Source organism: Cetorhinus maximus, chromosome 2, assembly GCF_964194155.1.
Source record: "Cetorhinus maximus chromosome 2, sCetMax3.hap1.1, whole genome shotgun sequence".
NCBI lineage: Eukaryota > Metazoa > Chordata > Chondrichthyes > Lamniformes > Cetorhinidae > Cetorhinus > Cetorhinus maximus.
In genome coordinates, this window is record NC_135880.1 from 166,955,165 (window position 1) to 166,976,215 (window position 21,051).

The following is a 21,051-nucleotide window of genomic DNA, read 5'->3' on the forward strand; positions in this document are numbered from 1 at the left end:
AGCATTATTGAGCAGGTTTTATGGCTGTGAGAGTGCCACTTGTTAGCATAATGGACCATACCTTCCATCACTTTGATGATGATTGAGAGGAGGCTGATGGGGCGTTAATTGGCTGCATTGGATTTGTCCCATTTTTTGTGGACCGGACATACTTGGACCATTTTCCACATTGTCAGGTAGATGCCAGTGTTGGGGTTGTACTGGGAACAGCTTGGCTAGTTCTGGAGCACAAGTCTTCAGCACTATTGCCGGGATGTTGTCAGGACCCTTAACCTTTGCAGTATCCAGTGCCTTCAGCTATTTATTGATAACACGTGAAGTGAATCAAATTGGATAAAGAATATAATCTATGATGTTGAGGGCCTCAAGAGGAGGGCGAGATGGATCATCCACTCAGCTAGATAGTTGCAATGCATTAGTATTGTCTTTTACAATGTTGTTCTGGGCTTTCTGATCAATGAAGATGGAGTTATTTGTGGAGCCTCCTCTCCCAGTTGGTTGTTTAATTTTACACAACCATTTATGACAGGATGTAGTAGGACTCCAGAGCTTTGATCGATCCATTGGTTGTGGGATCGCTTAGCTCCACCTGTCACTTATTGCTGCTTCCGCTATCTATCATAAGTCGTCCTGTGTTGCAGCTTCACCAGGTTGACACCTCATTTTTAGGTATGCCTGCTGCTGCTCTCCTGTAACCTTCATTGAACCAAGGTTGATCAGCTAGCTTAATGGTACTGATAGAGTGAGGGATACAGAATGCTAGGTCATGATGTTACAGATTGTGCTTGACTATAACGCTGCTGCTGCTGATGGCCCACAGCGCCTCATGAATGCCCAGTTTTGAGCTGTTAGATCTGTGCTAAATCTATCTCATTTAGCATGGTGACAGTGCTACACAACATGATGGATGGTATCCTCAGTGTGAACAGGGGGCTTTGCCTCCACAAGGACTATGCAGTGGTCACCCCTACCAACAGTGTCATGGATGAATCCATCTGTGAGAAGTAAATTGGTTAAGGTGAGGTCAAATAGGTTTTTCCCTTTGATAAAAGCAAAATACTGCGGACGCTGGAAATCTGAAACAAAACAAAAAATGCTGGAAAAACTCAGCAGGTCTGACAGCATCTAAGGAGAGAGTAACAGAGTTGACGTTTCGAGCTCTGGAGAAGGGTCATATGGACTCAAAACGTCAACTCGGTTTCTCTCTTCACAGATGGTGTTAGTCCTGCTGAGCTTTTCCAGCATTTTCTGTTTTTGTTTCAGGTTTTTCCCTTTTGTTGGTTTTCTCACCACCTGCTGCAGGCAAAGTCTGACAGATGTGTCCTCCAGAACTTGGCCAGCTACCGAGTCACTCTTGATGTTGAGCATTGAAGTTCCCCACCCAGAATACAATCAGTGCCCTTGCCACCCTCATTCCAAGTGGTGCCCAACATGGACGAGTGCGGATTCATCAGTTGAGGGAAGGTGGTAATTGCAGGGAATTTTGAGGATTCCCAGGGCAATTCCCTCCCGACTGTTTTCCACTGTGCCACCACCCCTGTTGTGTAAATGTATCAAAGGATATGGACAAAAAGTGGGTAAATGGAATTGAGGAATGGAAATGAGCCATAATCTAATTTAATAGCAGAGCAGGCTCGAGGAGCAGAATAGCCTAATGCTGTTCCTAAGGTTTCCAACAAAAAAAGCATCATAATATGGGATAAACGCCTTGATGACAATCATTCAGATTCACTAGATTTGTTTTTGCTTTATAGGTCAGGGAATAGCCGAACAGGACAGGAACAAATGCAACAGAAACCTCCAGTTCAACCCAAAGATGTGGAAGGCTGCTCTCTTGTGGCGTAACAAAAACATTGAGGCCACTGAGCACAAACCGAATCTCATGGGGCAGGATTTTGCCCTTGGCGGGTGTGCTCGGCGGAGGGGGGGGGGGGGGGGAGGTTGTCGGGAAGCCGACTGCTGCCCGTGATCGGCTCCGCACTGCAGTTTCACGCGAGCGGGCCAATTAAGGCCTGCCCTGTGTGGATCGTGAGCGGCAATGCTGAGCGCTGCCTGTGCGGGCAGGGGGAAGAGGGAAAGCGTCATTTTACGCTCGGGCATGTCAGGCGTGCGCCCGCACGACGAGTGTAATATTCTGCCCACTGAGTTTTCCAAGTTTATAAATATTCGCTCTCACCTGCAGTCTGATATTCTCAGTAACATTTTGTAAGAATGAAAACTATCTACAGGGATTGTTCTGACTGCACTTTCTGAAGATTGATGCTGGAAGGATTCAAATGCAATTGTCAGCTTAAGTTAAGCTAGCAATCGAGGCTTCAGTTTTAAATAAATCGATCATTTTGTTTAGCCCGCAATCTATACTTGTTTTCAGATAAGATCAGAGCAGATTATCCTAGTGCCCTGTTCTTGGTGCAATCTGCCAGAGTGGAAACAGGTTAACTGGTCTCAGTGCTGTTAGTTTGCTCTGCCAGTGTGCAAACTGGCTGTGTGGTTTGTCTCAAAAACAACAGCGACTGCAGCTCAAAAGTAACTTATGGCCTGTGAAATGCTGTAGGTTATCACTGGATAAATGTAAATCCTTCCTTATAGAACATAACATGGGGCCTGCAAAACCATGACATCTGCTTCAAGTATCAAAAGTAAAACTCAATAAACTATTTAACCACCAGTAATAGGTAATGATGAGAATGCACAATACAGCCCATTCAGTTCATTAGGGTCATGTGGGTGCTTAGGTCCCACATGAGCATCCCACCCACCCACCAACCCCCAACCCCTCTTTATCTAACCCTATCATCATATACTCCTGGGCCCTTTCCTTTGATGTTTACCTAGCTCCCCTGTAAATGCATTTGTTATTTATCTCAACTACTCCTTGTGGTAGTGACTTCCACATTCCGAGTACTCTCTGGGTAAAGAAGTTGCTCTTTGAAGGGTTTTAGCGGTAACCTGTATACCTGAACAACAAAACAGTTGAACAAAAATGAGGAAGCAGTTAATTAAGCACAATCGTAAGTCATAGCTATCGCAGGTACTGCATTGTAAACTTGTACAGTATTTGTACTGAAACTAAGGCAGCTGCCAGTTCTTATACAGCAGTTGTTTACCTTGCAGATTTGAGAAGCATAAGCAAGCAGCTTCTTGTGATCAATCCGATCTTTGTTCTTCTGTAAATAGTCACGAAGGCTTCCATGAGGTAGGTACTCCATAATTAATCTCAAGTTTCTTCGTCCTGTTTCAACAAAAACAAAACTCTTGGGTGTAAGCAGCCAACATTATTACCCCATTGTAGGCATAAAATTTGAGTTTGAAGACTTTTTTTTACTTCATTCTTTCACGGCAGGTGGGCATCGCTGGCAAGGCTAGCATTTGCTGTTCATTCCTAATTGCCTTTGAATCGAATGGCTTGCTAGGCCATTTCAGAGTGCAGTTCAGAGTCAATCACATTGCTGTGGGTCTGGAGTCACTTATAGCAGATTTCCTTCCCTAAAGGGCATTGGGGAACTGGATGGGTTTTTACAACAATCAATGGTAGTTGTCATCTAGTCTCAGGTCTAGACTCAGTAATGGTAACTGGACTAGAGATCTGCTTATTGATTTTAAATTCCACCAGCTGCTGTGGTGGGATTTGAACCCATGCCCCCACAACATTAGCCTGGGAACTCTGGATTACCAGTACAGAGACATTAGGGGAGATGGTGGTGTAGTGGGAAAGACAACACCTGCAACAGTGCAGGGCTCCTTCAGAAGCCTCCAGATTCCTCCAGAAAATTGGCGCAAGTTGAATTTCTTCCCGCACAGCCTCACTTTCTGTTCCAATGTACTTATTGTGTACACAAGATGGAAAGTTCTTTGGCGAGGTGCGTACACAATACAATCACATGCAGCGAGATTCACAAGGTATTACCACAAGTGAGTTAACTCATTGTCCATGTTGTGATGTTTAAAGCGGATCGCAGTTGGTCAGGATATAATTATACTGCTCAATTAAAACCATACCCTTCCTCCTTTCTCAAATTTTCTTACCTCCCACACACCAGACTTTTCAAAACTCCCTAACTGCTCCAAAAGTTGTGAGGCGCTATGAAATGCCCTCCATTAGCACGAGTTTGGAGGTGGGGGAACCCCGCCACTTTTCTGCCTCCATCCCTATTAAGTCTGCAGCGGGAGAGCCCGTGGATGGCTTTCTCGCTTCACAGCCATGCAAACCCACGCGGGGTTGCTTTCAGGCTTCCGAGGGTAGGGGAAATTTGCTCAAAGGTACTCAGTGCCTGATCTAAGGACCCAGCATCGGGATGAGGCACGAGGACGGGGGCGGAGTGCCCACTGAGAATCACACACCTGCCCTTGCTGCAGACCTCCCATCACTCCCCCCTCCCCAGCAATCCCCACCCTGTGACCCCACCCTACCCCCCCTATCATTCACCAGTAGCCTGGGATCCAGTGATGATCCTAGGCCTTGGGTGGGTGTTGCTCCTCTGGCAGACACCACCTCCCTGGTGGCGCTGCCATTCAACAGAGCTGCTGGCCGCTGGCAGACCAACAGCTCTTGGTGGGGGAGACTTCTGCCTCAAGGGTCCACTGACAGCCAGGGGAGCCACTTAAATGGCCAATTATGAGCCTCCACTGATACATGGTGAGACTGTCAGGTAGTGCCTAGCGGGGTCCCAGCAGGTTCTGAGTGTGGGGGCTGGGAGCCCTAGTTATGGGCACTCCATGACCCATGGAGAGTACCCTCCGCTCCCCACACCGCCCGATGGTGCTGCTGATGTTGCCGATACTCCGATCATCCATGTTGGGCTGCCATCCTTAATTGAATGTCAGACTCTTAACTGGTTGCCACTGGCAATATGTGGCCCCGCTGGCTGCCAAAGTGGGGTTGGCTCCCACTTTCATCCTCGGCATCGGGATTTCTCCGTCACCCACAAATGAAGCCCAAAGGAAATTATTTCCATGAGAGAACTGGAACAAGGCGGCAGCTTGAAAATTCGCAGTTTGATTCTCAGCGAGGCATCACCGCGTGTTATGATGCCCAATTCATTTAAGTATAGGCCGATTAGACTTACCAGCGCTGTAGCACACTCCTTTGTACTTGACAATGTTGTCATGCTGAAGGGACTTGAGGATTTCAATTTCTCTTTCAAAGTCGCGTACGTGTTCTGCAGTGCTTTGCTGCAGCTTCTTCACTGCCACCACATCGCCTGTGCTGTCCTGCAGTGGGTCATATCGGCAGAGCTCAACACTGCCAAAGTTACCCTAGTTGGGATGAGGAACACTGGGTTAGTCTGCCAAATGGATGTAGAAGTTATGCACTTTGTTTTTATGAAACTCTACCATTCAAAGTATATTGAATCAGAATGCCATGCCATGAGTGAGAGTTTGCCCAGGTTCTCTTCATAGTTCCACACTGTAAAAATGACTTTACACTCACAAATGTGCAGAAGCACCTACAGAAAGGAATTCTACTCATCTTGAAATGATCTGGCTTAAAGAAAGTCAAGTGTCACCAATATTTGAGAGTTTTTGGAGTGGGTTCTATTACTCCTGGGCAATTCAGAGCAACATTTTCTACAAACTTAGTTACACTTACATGGATTTCTGCAGCAAGATGAATTAATGCAGAGCATTTACTTGGTCAGACTACAAAGCTGATTTTGTGTCCTGCAACTCCTTCCCTCAGCAATGTGCGTAAATTGCTGAATAACAGGGGATTTTTAAAACTGGAAATAGAGTAGAGACTAGGTTTAAGTGGTAAACTGTGTGAATCATTACCTTGCCCAACTGTTGTAAAAATATGAGATGCCTTTCCTCAAACTGTGCAGGATCATGGTCTGTACAGGCACCAAGGAAGCCAAGACCACCACCTCGCATATTTGGCAGTAAGTCACTTTCGGCCAATAATTCATAATCTGTAGGACAAACAATAATCTGCGTCAGAGAGGGTTTTCAATTTGATAAACAGCCCCTACTCTGATCAAGGGCTCTTGTCTTCACACAGTCTCAAAAATCAGAAGAGGCTTGAATAGTTAAGGTGTTCTTCACAACCACCAGACATCCCAAAGTGCCTTACAGCCAATGAAATAATTTGAATAATGTAGGAAACACAACAACCAATTTGCACACAGCAAGCTCCCAACAACAGCAACATGATAATGACCAAGTAATTTTTTTTTGTGTGTGTGATGTCGATTGAGGGGTAAATAGTAGCCACGACATCGGGATAACTCTCCTGCTCTTCTTTTAAATACCATGGGATCTTTTACGTCCACCTAAGGCAGCAAATGGGGCCTTGGTTTAATGTCTCATCTGAAAGACAGCATCTCTGATGTTGCAGCACTCACTCAGTACTGCACAGAAGGTGCCAGCCTAGATTTGGAGCCATCAAGTCTTGGAGTAGGTCCTGAACCCACAACCTTCTGACTCAGAGGTGAGAGTGCTACCAACTGAGCCATGGCTGACACAAAGACCCAACATCCATCCTCAGACAAGCGAGGGAGTGCTTTTTTCAGGGAAGATACAAGAGAAAGAAAATGCTAAAATATTAATACTGCACTCTGAAGTAAAGTTGCCTGTACGATAGGCAAGGTTATTTAATGTTTCCATGGAAGATGTTTATAACTATGGCCTTCATTTCACAATAGTTAATACTTCATAGAACATTGAACGTGCTCCAAAACATCTGTGCCATGGAAGTTTCAGGCTGACGAATTGTCCTTGAAGACTGATTTTGTCTTTTAACTCACCCTAGTGGATGCTCATTTTTAATTGGCTTTCTTTTCCAACTTTCATACCAATGTAAAACATTTTACACAGAAGCAGGGCAGATCCGCAATATGTTTTGAGAAAGTCGAAATGAACCTTAAAGCCACACAGAAAGGTACAGCACTAAGAACTGTCTAGCTTGCGAAAATTCCACACGGGAGCATGTCCTGTTAATAGGAAAATTGATCAAACTCTGCCAAGGGTAGGATTAATTCTTAATCATACATCCTAAAAAAAAAAGTAGAAACAAAAGCCTGTTCTAACAGGCCTGGCTGAAGCTTCTGCGTCAACTGGTCGCTAATGTCCTTTAGAGAAGGATCTTATGTCCAGCCTACATGTCACGCCAGTCCCAGACTGCATGGTTGACTGTTAATGCCCTCAGGACAACTGGGGTCTGGTTTTCTGGTGCCTCCCACATCCCAAGATCAAAGAAGAAAGTTCAGTCATTATTGTAGCTTTACCCCCTCAAACATGTTCACGTTAAAACAAACAAATGTAAATTTGTAAAACACATCAGTAATCCAAGCATATGAATAAAAGGAGTTTGGTCTCATTCAATTTGTTTTGTTTCAGAATTGGGAGGGGGTGGGAGTAACGCACCTGGGGTAAAGATGCAATTGGGAGGGGGTGGGAGTAACGCACCTGGGGTAAAGAGGCTGTTCAGGTCACGTATTATGGCACGAAACGAAGGCCTGAAGTCTGGATCATAATTCATGCATTGATTGATGAGGTTTGCCAGCTCTAGCCACTTTGGTGCAGGAAGCTGATGCTTATCTTCGTAAAACTGCAGCTTCTGCCCAAAGTAAAAACAAAAAGTTAAGAAGAATTCAAAATTCATCATCAGATAACAGATGAATTCAAGCTTCAGGAGCTTCCGCACATTTTCAACAAAAGAAAAATAGAAATTATATCTATAAAAATATGCCAAAGGGCTGACAATTTCAAAGGCAAAAGGAGCTATCCATCATTATCAAGAATGACACCCTACCTATAAACTAATAGGCATCTGCTAGCCCTGCTTTCCAGAGGATTTGACCCCTTTAAAGTATACTTCATCAGAAAAGCATATTTCAAGATGCATCAAAGCATAGTATTCAAATGCTATCCTGTCTTCTTACAGATGCTGCCTGATCTGCCATGTATTTCTAACCTTTTCATTTTTCTCCCTCTTTATTTGTACAATGGGAATTGCAGACAAACACCACGAGTGGAGACATAGTCCTTGCAAGAAGGCATTGTTTGTTATAGTGTGAAAATAGGGGCTAGGCAAAGTGGATTGTATTTACACCCAGTGCAACTTACCCTTGTGGAGTCAAGTGGACCAAGTGGCTTATCTCCTCCGCTGCAAATCTCCCATAAAGTAGTACCAAAACTCCATTTGTCTGTTGCCAAACTCAAATTCTTGGGATCCTCAATGCATTCTGGTGGCACCCAGGGAATCCGTTCAACTAGGACTGCATAATAAAACAGATTGTCACACTCCAGCCAGCAAGCCAACAAATATTTCCTGGTTACAGAATGTAAAACTAAAATTACATTAACCAGAAAACTGTACAACATAACCTCTAAAACACATCAAAAACATGGGCTCTCTGACTAAAGGGGAACAAATTTGAATAAATGGGTTATTGGTGATCTTATTACTTGGATAAAGCAAAACCTCCCACATACAAGTGAATTGTTTTGAAGGTAGGTGAAGATACCTAAAAACGCTGCACCCTGCACCACAATCTAATTGAAATCACACTCAATGTCAGAGGTTCCTCTCTTATCTCTGGCAAACTCTTCAAATCAGAGCTTGCTTTGTTGAATCACTGGAAAGGTATTTTGCAATGCTGTAATGCTGACCCACTCTATTCACAAGATAATTACAGGTAAGAAAGTCTGTTTGCCCCTCACAATCATCCATTCGAAGAGATCTTGGATTCCCACTAATGCCGAACCACTGGTTTTTGAAATGATTCCAGGGCTATTGTCTCCACTAGTCTAACCAGAGGTTTTATTCACACACTGATTGCACTGTGTGGGAAGATGAATTTCCTAAAATGACCTTTAACCTGTTGGCCAATTTAAATTAATATTCTGGGTAAAACATTATCTGCACCACTAATAATTTTATATACCTTAGTAGGTCACCTCACAGATGCCACCTTTATGGGTTGTAAAGCTTAAACATCTTCAGTCTTTCCTCATATCTCAGATCCCTAACACCAGAGAGCAGCCTCTTTTCTTCATTGTCCCCAACCCTTGAATGCCTCTCATTGACCAGACTTAATGTAACGTTCATGGTGCAGACAAACTAGAACATAGTGAAGTTTTATCATTACCTCTGATTCTAATTCTGCTGTAGTTAGTAGATAATAGGACCCACAATCGAAGAGCCATGGGTTCAAGGCCCATGTTGAGTAATGATATTTTTGTTAAGCGTTTTCAAATACTTTTTAATTTCTTCCTCCCAAAAAGAGTCCTTAAACTAGATATTACAAATCAATTCTTGATTAGAAGTTGGGAACCTCATTTACTGAAGTGTTTTGATTATATATCTTCATCTTTTACTGAATCATCAGAAGCATGTTTTACAGAGGAAACAGTTGAAAATGATAGGTAGACTAGATAGAGGAACTTGCAGTCGGTTAAGGACCACATGGACCTAAAAATGGGTAACTTATTAGTCTCTGTTAAGCCAGCATGTTCGTTTTAATACAAGCAGCTGACACCCTGACACTGACAGAGACTGCACATATGCAGCAAGTGCTTCCCCCTAGTGATGCAGCATAAATAAACAGCCTTTAGCTAAGCAGTTAATTTTTTTTTTATTCATTCTTGGTATATGGGCATCCCTAATTGTTCAGGGGCATTTTTTTTTAAAGAGTCATTGGTAAGGACAGAAAATTTCCTTCCCTAAAGGACATTGGTGAACCAGATGGGTTTTTACAACAATGGTTTCATGGTCGTCATCAGATTTTTAATTCAAATTTCACTATCTGCCACAGTGGGATTTGAACCTGGGTCCACAGAGCATTACCCTGTGTCTCTGGAATACCAGTCCAGTGACAATACCACTATGCCACCGCCTCCCCCTCTTCGTTTATTGTCGTGCTTAGTATTTTAGACATGCTTAGTATTAAATTCTTAAGTCTCTCTCAGCCTCATCTGCTTTCAGAAATGCGAACAACAAGCAAAGGCAGAATTGGACTTTGCTTGACCTGGACACACTTACTGCCTAGTCTCACACATGAGCATGTCACTTGTTGAGACTCTAGAAAGCAACAGGCACTTGTCAACAATACCCCAGCTTAATTCAAACTTCAGGAAAGCTGAAAATGGTGAGAGAGGGAGAGAAGCTGTTCTGTAGTCACCCCCACCATAGCAGAAGCAAATCATCCAGTCAGCGTATCAAACAACAGAGAAGGCTCAAAGCTTGGGTGCAGTCTGATACATATGGCAAAGCCTACTCTGAAATTTAAGGGGTTGAAACAGGGCAGGTTGTGCCAATTCTGTGCCTAATTCAAACGTAAATTGCTTCCCTTGGTAATGCTCCCCAAAGAGGTCAAAAAGCTTGCAAGGCTGCCTCTGAGTTGGAACAGGCATTCCTCAGGATATGACCAATAGATGCAAGCACTAATGAAGGAGCATTTCAGATAACTGAAGTAAAAAAAAAAACTTTGCCAATGAAAGACCATCCATATGTGCAACAGCACTTGAGAACCTCACTCCCAGTACTGAACAGTAGATTGAAGGATCCAACCTGGTATACATACTCAATCAGGGCTCACAACAATGTATGCGTGTGTTTGCGGGCTGAAGGGTGGGTGGTAGGGAAGCAGAATGGAGACTTGAAATTAGGAACATTGAATCAATGTTAATTAATGTTGAGATCATCAATAAACCATTGTGCTAGCCCGAAGTTAGGTCTACTTCAGAGCAAAGGAGTATTTCGAGTCCAGCTGAAATACTGTACAATTTCTGCAAAATCCTACCTATTTGTGGAGGGGGAACCTGAATAAAATAAGGCAGAAGCTTATTATACATACGCAGCGTCTCAAAGCCGGCACCTGGGGACTGAGGCCATGCCAGATTTCAGATCTTGCTGGATTTTGGGTCAGACGGTGCGGTCCATGGGCAGTTTGGGTGAAGCCAGATCAGATGGGGGTCAAGGGTCACTCGGAGCGTGGGAATAGCCTTGCACACAAGCAGCAAAGAGGATAACTAGTCACATACAACACTGCACCAATGCAGTGCCATGCCAAATAGAGCAGGTAGATTTTTTTTTAGTTTACTCAATTAAAATTTATGAAAATTCTGAAAATATCCGGTTTTCACGCAACTCCGGTTTTTGGACAGCTGGATTTGAGACACTATACTGTAGCACCTTTGATTTAAACAAAGCTAGAAAAAGCCAAAGATATATGTACTCTCCACAACTTAGTAAGTAAATATCCATTAAACCCTAGGTGTAGTCAGGTGCCCTTACCGTCTTTCGATAAAACTGTCATACCAACTCCAGGATCAGCAAGCTTTATGAATGGAGGGTTTCCAGTCTTCCTGTCCTCTTCCCTGATCATCAGCACATTCTTGGCACAGACATTTCCATGGACAAGGTTTCGGTCTTCCTACATGAGGAGGAAAAAGAATCAGACTCACCACAAAAGCCAAACAATAAGTGGTCTCCTCTATGCTTTAATAATAAAATAAATGAGCAATACCAATGCATTGCTTGAGGAAATTGTCACAAAAAACATTCTACAAACCAATCCTTGTCATTTTGATTGGTCCAGTCTATATGAAGATTGAAGTCCCCCACGATTCTTACATTGTCTTTGTTACATGCTCCAATAATTCTTTGTTTATTGCTCTCTCCAACAATTTAACTAATGTTAGGGGGTTGATAAACTACTCCCACTAGCATTTTCTGGCTCTTGCCAATTTTGACCTCCACCCGTACTGGTTTGATTTCCTGATCTTCTGAGCCAAGATCCTTTCTCACTTCTGTCTTTATGTCACACTTTACTATCAGTTACTTCCTCCTCCTCTGCCATTCCATCTGCCCTTTTTAAATAACCAGAAGCGACACCAGAAAAAACATTTTTCTGCAGTGGGTAGTTAGGATCCGGAACACTCTGCCTGAGTATCTAGTGGATGCAGATTCAATCATGACTTTCAAAAGGGAATTGGATAATAATCTGAAGAAAAAAAAAACTGCAGAGCTATAGGGATAAGGCAGGGGAGTGGAACAAGCCAAATTGATAGCCTGAATGGCCTCCTTCTGTGTTGCAACCACTCCCATGATTCTCATAAGTACAACTGAAGCTTAACTTGCCTAATCAAGAGCAAAATCCGAAGACATTCCACAATTTGAGCCTGTATTTGGATTCATAAAGAATACGATCACTTTTATTGTTCCTTCATCCTTTGGTATTAAATAAATCTGTGCACTTGTTTATGGGCGGAATTTTACGGCCCCATTGTGGCCGTAAAACGTGGTGAGCCATTCAAAAGTCCACTGCCTCCGGAAAATCCCACCGGCGGAAAGGATCGTAAAATTCTACCCTATATTTTTCATTGCCTAGTTATAAAAAATGGGAACTGGTTGGTGGTTTGATACTGTCTATGCTGTTGCTCATTGTTGGGGGAAGCCATTGGGACTTAACCTGTTCCCATTAAGTAACTGCATGGATAGGGAAGAATTGGAAGAGTCCATAAAGGAAAAGACCATTTAAGGGGAGGTTTTACCCACAGAGAGACAAATGCACAAAGTAAATGAACAAAGAAGGAGATAGTGGCGCAGTCGTAATTTCACTGGACTATTAAACCAGAGACCCAGGCTAATGGTCTGGGAACAAGGATTCAAGTCCCATCACGGCAGATGATAGAATTTAAATTCAAAATGATAAAATCTGGAATTGAAAGCTAGCCGCAGTATGGTGACCATGAAATGTCCATTTTTTGCTGTTAAAAAAAAAACATCTGGGTCACTAACGTCTTTTAGAGTAGGGAATCTGCCATCCTTACCTTGTCTGGCCTACATGTGACTCCACACGCACAACAATGTGGTTGACTCCTAACTGTAATCTGAAATGGCCTGGCAAACTACTCAGTTCAAGGTCAATTAGGAATGGGCGATAATTGCTGGCCTTGCCAATGACACAAATATTCCTTATTTAGTGTAAGGAACTCCTTATATAGTGCGGTAGCTTTTCACGCCATATCATCCCAATCCCGCCTCATTAATTATGCATTCCCGAGAAATTGATGGTGGGCAGGCTCTCGTCCACCCGTCACACCATCGCCTCACCGTTTCGTCACACTGGGCACCATATTTAATGTACAGCCTTGCACACACCTCTCAGTGCTTCCAGCCCAGGAGGGCAGCGGTGAAGACTTGGCCCCAAAAGCCAAGAAGAGTGCAGCACCCGATTCAGTGATGCATCCCTGGGACACCTTCTAGACACCGTTTTAGCCTGTCACAATGTCCTGTACCCCGCTCTGGCCACAGGAGGCCCATCAGTGTCACCTCTTCAGCTTGGGAGGTGGTGGCAGAGGTGGTCAGTGCCAATGCTGCACAGAAGAGGTTCGCCATCCAGTGCAGAAAGAGAATGAATAATCTCATCTGTACCACCAGGGTAAGGCAACCATCACATCACTCTAAACTCTCACACTCAAGCCCAGCACACATCCACTAGCATCTCACTCATTGCCAGCTCAAGGGACATCACCCATTCTCACCCACGTACCCTCACATCTCCAGTGGCCTCATCTCCTCTGGAGATGCCTCCTCAGCCCTTATCCTCTTGAGGCCACTTGTACAGATCAACATGCATCTCCCCACACACCCAGGGATACACTCCTTCCCCAGTAATGCCCTAGCCTTGCAGTCTCTTCCCTCACCTGAGGTCACTTCTCCCCCCTTTCCCAAGCAAGCCATAGCTGTTGAAAAGCCACCCCCACTTCATGGCAGGTCTTGTGAGTAGAGACCTCCCCGTGAGCCCCCCTAAAAGTGATGTGGTGCTGCCTGCGAAACCTGGCGCTGAGGAACGCGAGTGCTGCCTGAAGCAAGGTGGGCAAACAAGCTTCAAAGTCCCGAATGAAGTGCAGCTCGCCTGGCGCACGTCGTTTACGTTCAGTTGTGAAACAAGACAGCCTGATCTCGGATGATCCAGCGTGGGGGGATGATTCCAGCAAGTTGGGCTTCTAATGATAGGCAGGTGTATTACAATGAGGTTCCCGACATCGGGAAACGTGGCCCGCCATTGACGGGCAGAGTGGATTGCAAACTGGTTTCATGATGTCGTAAAACTGATCTTTGGTCTTCTCGCCATATTGTCCCCTCATGCCGCCAAATACACCCAACGCCAGTGGGCACAGGAAATTCTGCTTATTGTCTTTTAACAGCCAAAAAACTGCTACTCTCGGGTAAGGCACATCTTAAGACCTGCTAATGTGGCTCAGTGCCAAATTTTGTCTAAGGCTCTTGTGAACCACCTTGGGATGTTTTACTAGATTAAAGGCACATGTACTCACATTGCCAAATACAATTTTTTTCTGCTGAAGTGCTGTTCAGAAACTTCACTTACTAAGAAATGCATCGCCCAAGCCAACTGCTTGGCCACCTCCAGCTTCCACAGGATATTCACATTGTTTTTGTTTCTCTTCAGATATGTGTCCAGTGATCCAAACTTCACATATTCCTGAACCATGACATCTGATCACAAGAGAAAGCAGAGAAAAAGAGAAAAGATCCAACATAAACATACAACTGGCTCAAAGTTCAAAGACAGAAATCCATTTTAATTATCTCTAACTTTTGAGAGGTACTCATAACCAAAGGAAACAAGGTGATGAATTAATTAGTTCCAGGGCAAAGCAGAACTGACAAGGGATGTTACTCCAGGGAGTGTAGATCCCAGAATCAGATCAGTTGTTTCAATGCTATCTCCTTCTGAAAGCCTCCTCTACTGCACCCAGAACCTTAAGATTAATTTGGCTGCAAATACTTACTAACCGGCAGCATAGAAGTGGGTTCTCCATGGAATTACGCAGCTCCTCAGAACAGCCTTGAGAAGTTTTTAAGAGCAGGGAAGGGTCCAATTTATTTTTGAACCTATTCAGTTTGACAGGCAATTTATGTGGCTTCACTAAAGTGCTACAGCTTTTTAATGAGCATCACATGATAGTGACTGTGAGCAAAATGTCTATTCACAGAAAATTAAGCATGTGTTTTTCTTAAAGCTTCCTTCACTACAAAATGGCAAGTTTGAACTGTGCTATCAATAGGAAAGGCGTTAAAACATTAAACAGTGGGAATAATAGCTGTATTTCCTTTTAATTGGGGAAATTTATGGTCTAAAAATCACATCTTATCCCCAGCTCTCTATGCATTTTGTTCCAACCTGTGCTGCTGGGAAGACAAGTGAGTTGTTGCTCCAAGATAACCACCAAATATAATCCTTTGCTGACAATCAGGAGGTCCATGCCAGTGACCCGGTGAAGACTTGGTTCAATTCCACTGCCCACCCCAACTCATCACCTCCACCACAGGGAAACATCTGGCCTCTGCACAGCATGGTTCAGAATAGGAACCAAGTGGACCATCACCCTCATGCATCACCCTCATCCCCTTTTATCAAACATAAACTGAGCTTCATGGGCTCGGTTTCAAAACGAAAAGTAAAGCCAATGTGTAAAATTCTTAAGGGGGCTTGACAGGGCGAATGCTTGAGAGGCTGTTTCACCTGGCTGGAGAGTCAAGAACAAGCAGTCACTGTTTTAGGATAAGGGGTTGGGCAATTTGGAACTGAGATGAGGAGAAATTTCTTCATTTGGAAGGTTTGCAATACTTTACCCCAGAGGGCTGTGGATGCTCAGTTGTTAAAGATACTCAGGAGAGGGATTAATAGATTTTGGGCACTCTGAGAATCAAAGGATATGGTGATGGGAGAGAATGGAATTGAGATAGGAGATCAGCCATGATCCTACTCAGCAGATCTGAGGGGCTGATTGGCCTACTTCTGGTCCCGAGAAGGTGGTGGTGAACCACCTTTATGAACCATTGCAGACCATGTGTTGCAGGTGCACCCACAGTGCTGTTAAGGAAGTGAGTTCCAGGGTTTTGACTCAGCAGTGAGGAAGGAACGGAGATATAGTTTCAAGTCACAATGGTGTGCATCTTGGAGGGGAAGTTGTAGGCAGTAGTTTCTCCCTGCATCTGCTGCCCTTGTTCTTCCAGATGGCAGAGTTCACAGGATTTAAAGGGGCTGCCGAAGAAGCCTTTGTTGAGTTGTTGCAATGCATCTTGTGGATCAGTGCTTCCCAAACTGTGGGTCACGACTCCAGATAAGATCCTGGGGCTGTGAGCTCCGAGGCAGAAATGGCTGCCATGGAACCCAAACTGAATGTTAACAGCTGTGAGGCCCCTTTAAATCATCACTTTTTAAAAAATGCTGGGTGTGACATGACTAACCGATTTTTGAGGCCTGATCCCTGCTCCAAAGGTGCCAGTGAAACAGTTTAAAAATCCTTGAAGATCAAACACTTTGCCCCCACCAACCCCGCCTCACAGGTGTACACCCACCTTCCACCCACTCTCACAGACTTCCCCCCACAGCAATTTTGCAGCCTCAAAAATGGGGTCACAATGGGAAAAAGTTTGGGTAGCTCTCTTGTAGATGGTATAAACTGTGCCGGTGGTGGAAGAAGTGAATGTTTAAGTTGGTGTATGGGGTGCCAATCAAGCAGCTTTGCCCTGGATAGTGTTGAGTTTAAGCTGGCACTGAATGAACAGAAAAGAACTCTCTTGGCACTTTATCCCTAGAATCCTCTATATTAAGAAACTAGTTACATTTTTCTCATTTATAACACTCAGATGTAAATATTTCATTTTTGGCTGAATGTTGGTGGATATTTTCAGTCGTTAAACCCTTTTTCAAGAGTTAATGCTGACTTGACTTCAATGAACAAACATCAAGGGCAGGATTTTATGGTCTCCTGTTGGAGGATTTGTAGGCAGGGCAGCTATAAACTTCCCCGCGTGGCCTTCCTGTTGCCCTCCCACCCACCCCAACCAGTCCACAACCTTACATGGGGCAGGCGAGGCCTAGGGTAGCCCGCCTGCCATCATCCCAATCGAGGCCCTTAAGTGGCCAATTACTGGTCACTTAAAGGCCGCTTCCCATCTCAACCTCAATTTTGAGTCTGACGGAGGGGAATTCAGGGGCAGGAGGGGAAGTCCAGTAGGTCACCCTGCTCAGGCCTCAGATGGGAAGGGTGCAGGGTTGCTTCCCTCAAGGTAACCCTTTTCACATTGGGCGCATAGCCCTCCAAAGTCTGCTCCCGGGGGTGTTCCCTCTCCCCACTGCCCTATCCCCTCAAATCCCTGGCCTCTCTATCAAGACCCCCATCCACCTTCGGCCCTCGCCTCCCCTTCCTTACCTAGTTCTGGACTCCGGGTCTTAAAAGCTGGGGACTGCTTGTAGCCAATTCCTGACTACTGCTGCCACTGGCGCTGCTGGGACTATCGGACTGCCGACCAATTAGATTGGACAGCAGCTCTCAGAGGTGGGGCCTCTGCCTACGTGAGGGGCGGAAGTCCTGTCTCCAGCTAATTAATGCCCCTCTGAGCAATAAATGGCTATGGGGCTGTTGTGATCGCAAGGATGTGTTCCCTGCCAAATTCTTTGGGTGGGCAGGGCGGGAAACCCCACGATCCAAAAAATCCTGCCCCCAGCGTCTTTTTGCCTTTGGACTTTCTGTTACACATTTGTAAAAATTCTGGTGAGAACAGAATGATTAACTGCAGTGCCTAACATCCACCAGTTGCATCAACACTAAATAAAAGCTTCAGAAACTGTTCACTTACTCTCTTCGCCACATACACAGACTCCGTAATTCAACACCAAGTGCTTATAGGACAGTTGGCTCATCATGCTTGCTGCCTCAAAAAAGCTCTGAAGAAGAATGCCAAAGATAATAAGATACTTTTGCTTCAGTAACAGTTACTGAATTTGAAATTCAGGCAAGTATTTCAAGACACTTCACATATTGAGAGACATGATAAACGTGCTATATCTTGCTTCTCTAGCATTGTAATTTTTCTCTCTGACTTTTTGGTTTAATAGTCGCTGTAGGTAAAGAAAGTCAAAGCAGGTTATTTGTCATTTTACCTGCGTTATTATTATTTACTAAGTAATATTATGCCTCTCAATAAGGGCAGCATGAGAGACACAAGCAAGGTCAATGTCCCAAAACAGCCAGAAGTTCCCTGCATTTTGAAACCCACTCTCATTTTATTGATATTTTGACTGGAGAAGAATTGAGGCCAAAATAAAAACAGAAAAGGTAACTGAGAGATATTGCAATAATAGCCTAGATGAAACTGGACTGCAGCAGTTCAAGAAGGCAATTCACCACCACCTTCTCAAGGGCAATTAGGGATGGGCAATGAATGCTGGCCTAGACAGCGAAGCTCACATCCCTTGAATGAATGAAAAAAAAAGCAATTAGGGCCTGTAATGTTGTGGCAAAGCTTGCTCTGATGGATGGAACTCTTCAGGCCCAGCAAGCAAATGCATTTTAAACCCATTTTATCCAATACCAGCTGAACTGCCTTGGGACTAAGACATATTTCCCATTAATTCCCTCACTAATTCCAGCACTGACTTTCCATATACTGATCTATCGGGGTTGGGGGTGGGGGGGAATGAAATATCCTTGCAGCTTATCACTTATCAGTTTATAGCAAGCTTAGTAGGCTTGACATGAATGAAGATCTATGCTATGCTCAGGAGTGTAAGTTGGTCCTCTAAAGAAGTGTCAGGCAGAGGTCAAGGGGCAGAGTAGGTTTTGTGAAATTGCTGTGTGTGTACTTCTGTGTTGAGGGTGGAATAAAAGAGGAAAAAGGATTCCTGTCCTACTCTCCAACACAAGGCAAAATACATTAGCGGAGAGAAAAATATGATGTTCTACTTAAAACCACAAGAACATAAGAAATAGGAGCAGGAATAGGCCATTCAGCCCTTCGAGCCCACTCTGCCATTCAATGAGGCCATTGCTGATCTTCTACTTCAACACCTTTTTCCTGCACTATCCCTGTACCCCTTGATGTTTTTAGTATGTAGAAATCTATCAATCTCAGTCTTGAACATACTCGATGACTGAGCCTTCACAGCCCTCTGGGGCAGAGAATTCCAAAGCTTCACCACGCTCCGAGTGAAGAAATTCCTCCTCATCTCAGGAGGCCTCAGAAGGCACGCCCCTTATTCTGAGAAATAAGAGTGAGAAAAAAAAGTGTGGGACTGGAGGTGCTTTTTGTGACATACTTTCCTTGAATCCCTCTTTCAGGGAAGCTAAACTCCAAGGAGGTATCAAATTATTAGACAGCAAAAAAGCTGTGCTCCTCTTTTAAAACCTCACTTTAATTTCCTTGGTCTTATATCCATGTTGCGGGGATAGCTCTTGGTTAGGAAGCCAGGGCAGTCTAGCCTGTAGATGCTTCCACTGGCTTGCCATCAGTTCAATCAGTTGCCTTTGCAGGTGACATCTCCATTGTCATAGCAGCACAGTGTTCAGTGCAGCCCTTGGTTGTCTTAGCTTATATTCTTTTAATTCATTCTTGGGATGTGAGTGTTGCTGGCAAAACCAGTATTTTACTTGCCCTTGAGAAGATGGTGGTGGGTGTTTTTAAACCTGCAGTCTGCATGGTGAAGCTGCTGTTAGGTATGGAGCTCTAAGATTTTCATCCAGCCATGACGAAGGAACAGCAAATAGATGGACAAATCAGGATGGTGCATGGTTTGGAGTGGAACCTGGATATGATGGTCTTCCCACGCACCTGCTGCCCTTTAGGGGAGGCTCTCCTTCTAGGGGAGATCAGGAGCAAGAGCAGGCCACCCCATTAGATCATGGCTGGTCTGCACCTCAACTCTATTTACTCACCATTGCTCCATATCCGTTGATACCCTTATCCAACAAACAATAATCTATCTCAACTGATGGAGGTTGCGGGTTTTAGAGGGACTGCTGAAGAAGCCTTAGTGAGTTGTTGTAGTGCATCATGTAGATGGGACACACTGCTACCTGATTCAACCTGATGATCTTCAATCCTCTGCCCTAACACATAGATGCCACTTTTCAAAAAGGGGTTAAATCAATTCAATGTTAGCTGATTTTGCTACGTCCTGTTTCACTTTGCCTACTTGCACAGAAAAAAATCAAATCCAGAATCACACGCAAGGCTGGCTAATTGTACTTCTGCCCTGTGGCTCGAAGATCATAAGTTAGCTTATTTCTTCCCTTTTTTAAAAATACCTGAATTAGAATCATCCTTTTTTTTTTCCCCAATAAAGCAAATTTGGATTTGGCTTCTCTTTTCATAAATTCAGGAGTTGGAAACTGGGGAATAAGAGTTGGTGCATCAGGGAATTAAGCACACTACAGAATCAGGATTTGAGAATGAAAGGCTGGAAAAACAGGTAGATCAGTTTGCTGTTCTGGAGCCCCATTTAACTGTTGGATTCCATAAAAAGGTCAACTCCAAACTTAGCTTAATCCCTGTCCACAATAAGGAATACAATTGACCAATTTTCCCTGCATCTCGTTTGGTAATGCTGAGGTCAAGTGTAGCACTATTGTTTCTGAGTGGGCTGGTCTGTATATTCAGTACCACTTCATTTCTTGCATTTATACAATGAGTCTCAGTGGAGGCATTCATATAGTACCCCTAAATATATCTTTATCTGCTATCAATCTATAGATGCAATGATAAATAGATGCACCTCTGTACAAAAAAAACTTGCATAATATTTTTTGCATTTTCTGAAAAAGATATTGTAAAGTTTGAAATCCCTTCATGGGCAAACAAACCTCAGAATAATTTCTGTGTGCCTTTTCCAGGACTTTTAAGAGAACTTCTGTCTTGTGTATTTGACCATAATCTCCCAATTCTTCCCTTACTCCTTTGAAGATTTTGGTGAATGTTCCTTGCCCCAGGCTTTCACCCTGTTAACAAAGGAACACAAGTAATTTATTTAGGGATATGTATTACTAATCATACCAGCTGTGATATCTCAGTAGGACAAAAACACTGGTGAATACACATGGAGTTTTAGTACCCTACTAATCTGGTTTATTCTGGTTTTGGTTTATATACAAACATACATAAATAGCCACAAGAGGGTGCTATTACACTCCTCCCTCCTTAATGAAAAAGTTACACAAAGTTCAAATTCCATAAATTCTTATACACATTTTGTTTTTAATGTATTTATAAATCCAACTTAACCACTGGTTTCCTAT

General features: G+C 43.9%; 1 protein-coding gene across 2 annotated transcripts in view; it reads right to left on the reverse strand.

Annotated features, from left to right (window-relative positions):
• The window catches only part of LOC144699542 (tyrosine-protein kinase JAK2-like), a 35,504-nt gene that overhangs the window by 6,239 nt on the left and 8,214 nt on the right, over positions 1-21,051 (reverse strand). The window contains exons 4-12 of one of the 2 annotated variants that reach the window (XM_078570597.1): positions 20,620-20,754; positions 17,618-17,705; positions 14,337-14,464; positions 11,261-11,375; positions 8,065-8,216; positions 7,405-7,555; positions 5,773-5,909; positions 5,067-5,256; positions 3,108-3,232 (exon numbers count right to left, since the gene is read on the reverse strand). In XM_078570597.1, the coding sequence (XP_078426723.1) occupies positions 3,108-3,232; positions 5,067-5,256; positions 5,773-5,909; positions 7,405-7,555; positions 8,065-8,216; positions 11,261-11,375; positions 14,337-14,464; positions 17,618-17,705; positions 20,620-20,754 (1,221 nt within the window). Of the gene's footprint in view, positions 1-3,107; positions 3,233-5,066; positions 5,257-5,772; positions 5,910-7,404; positions 7,556-8,064; positions 8,217-11,236; positions 11,376-14,336; positions 14,465-17,617; positions 17,706-20,619; positions 20,755-21,051 lie in introns of both variants that reach the window. The other variant, XM_078570591.1, reaches the window with a different exon arrangement.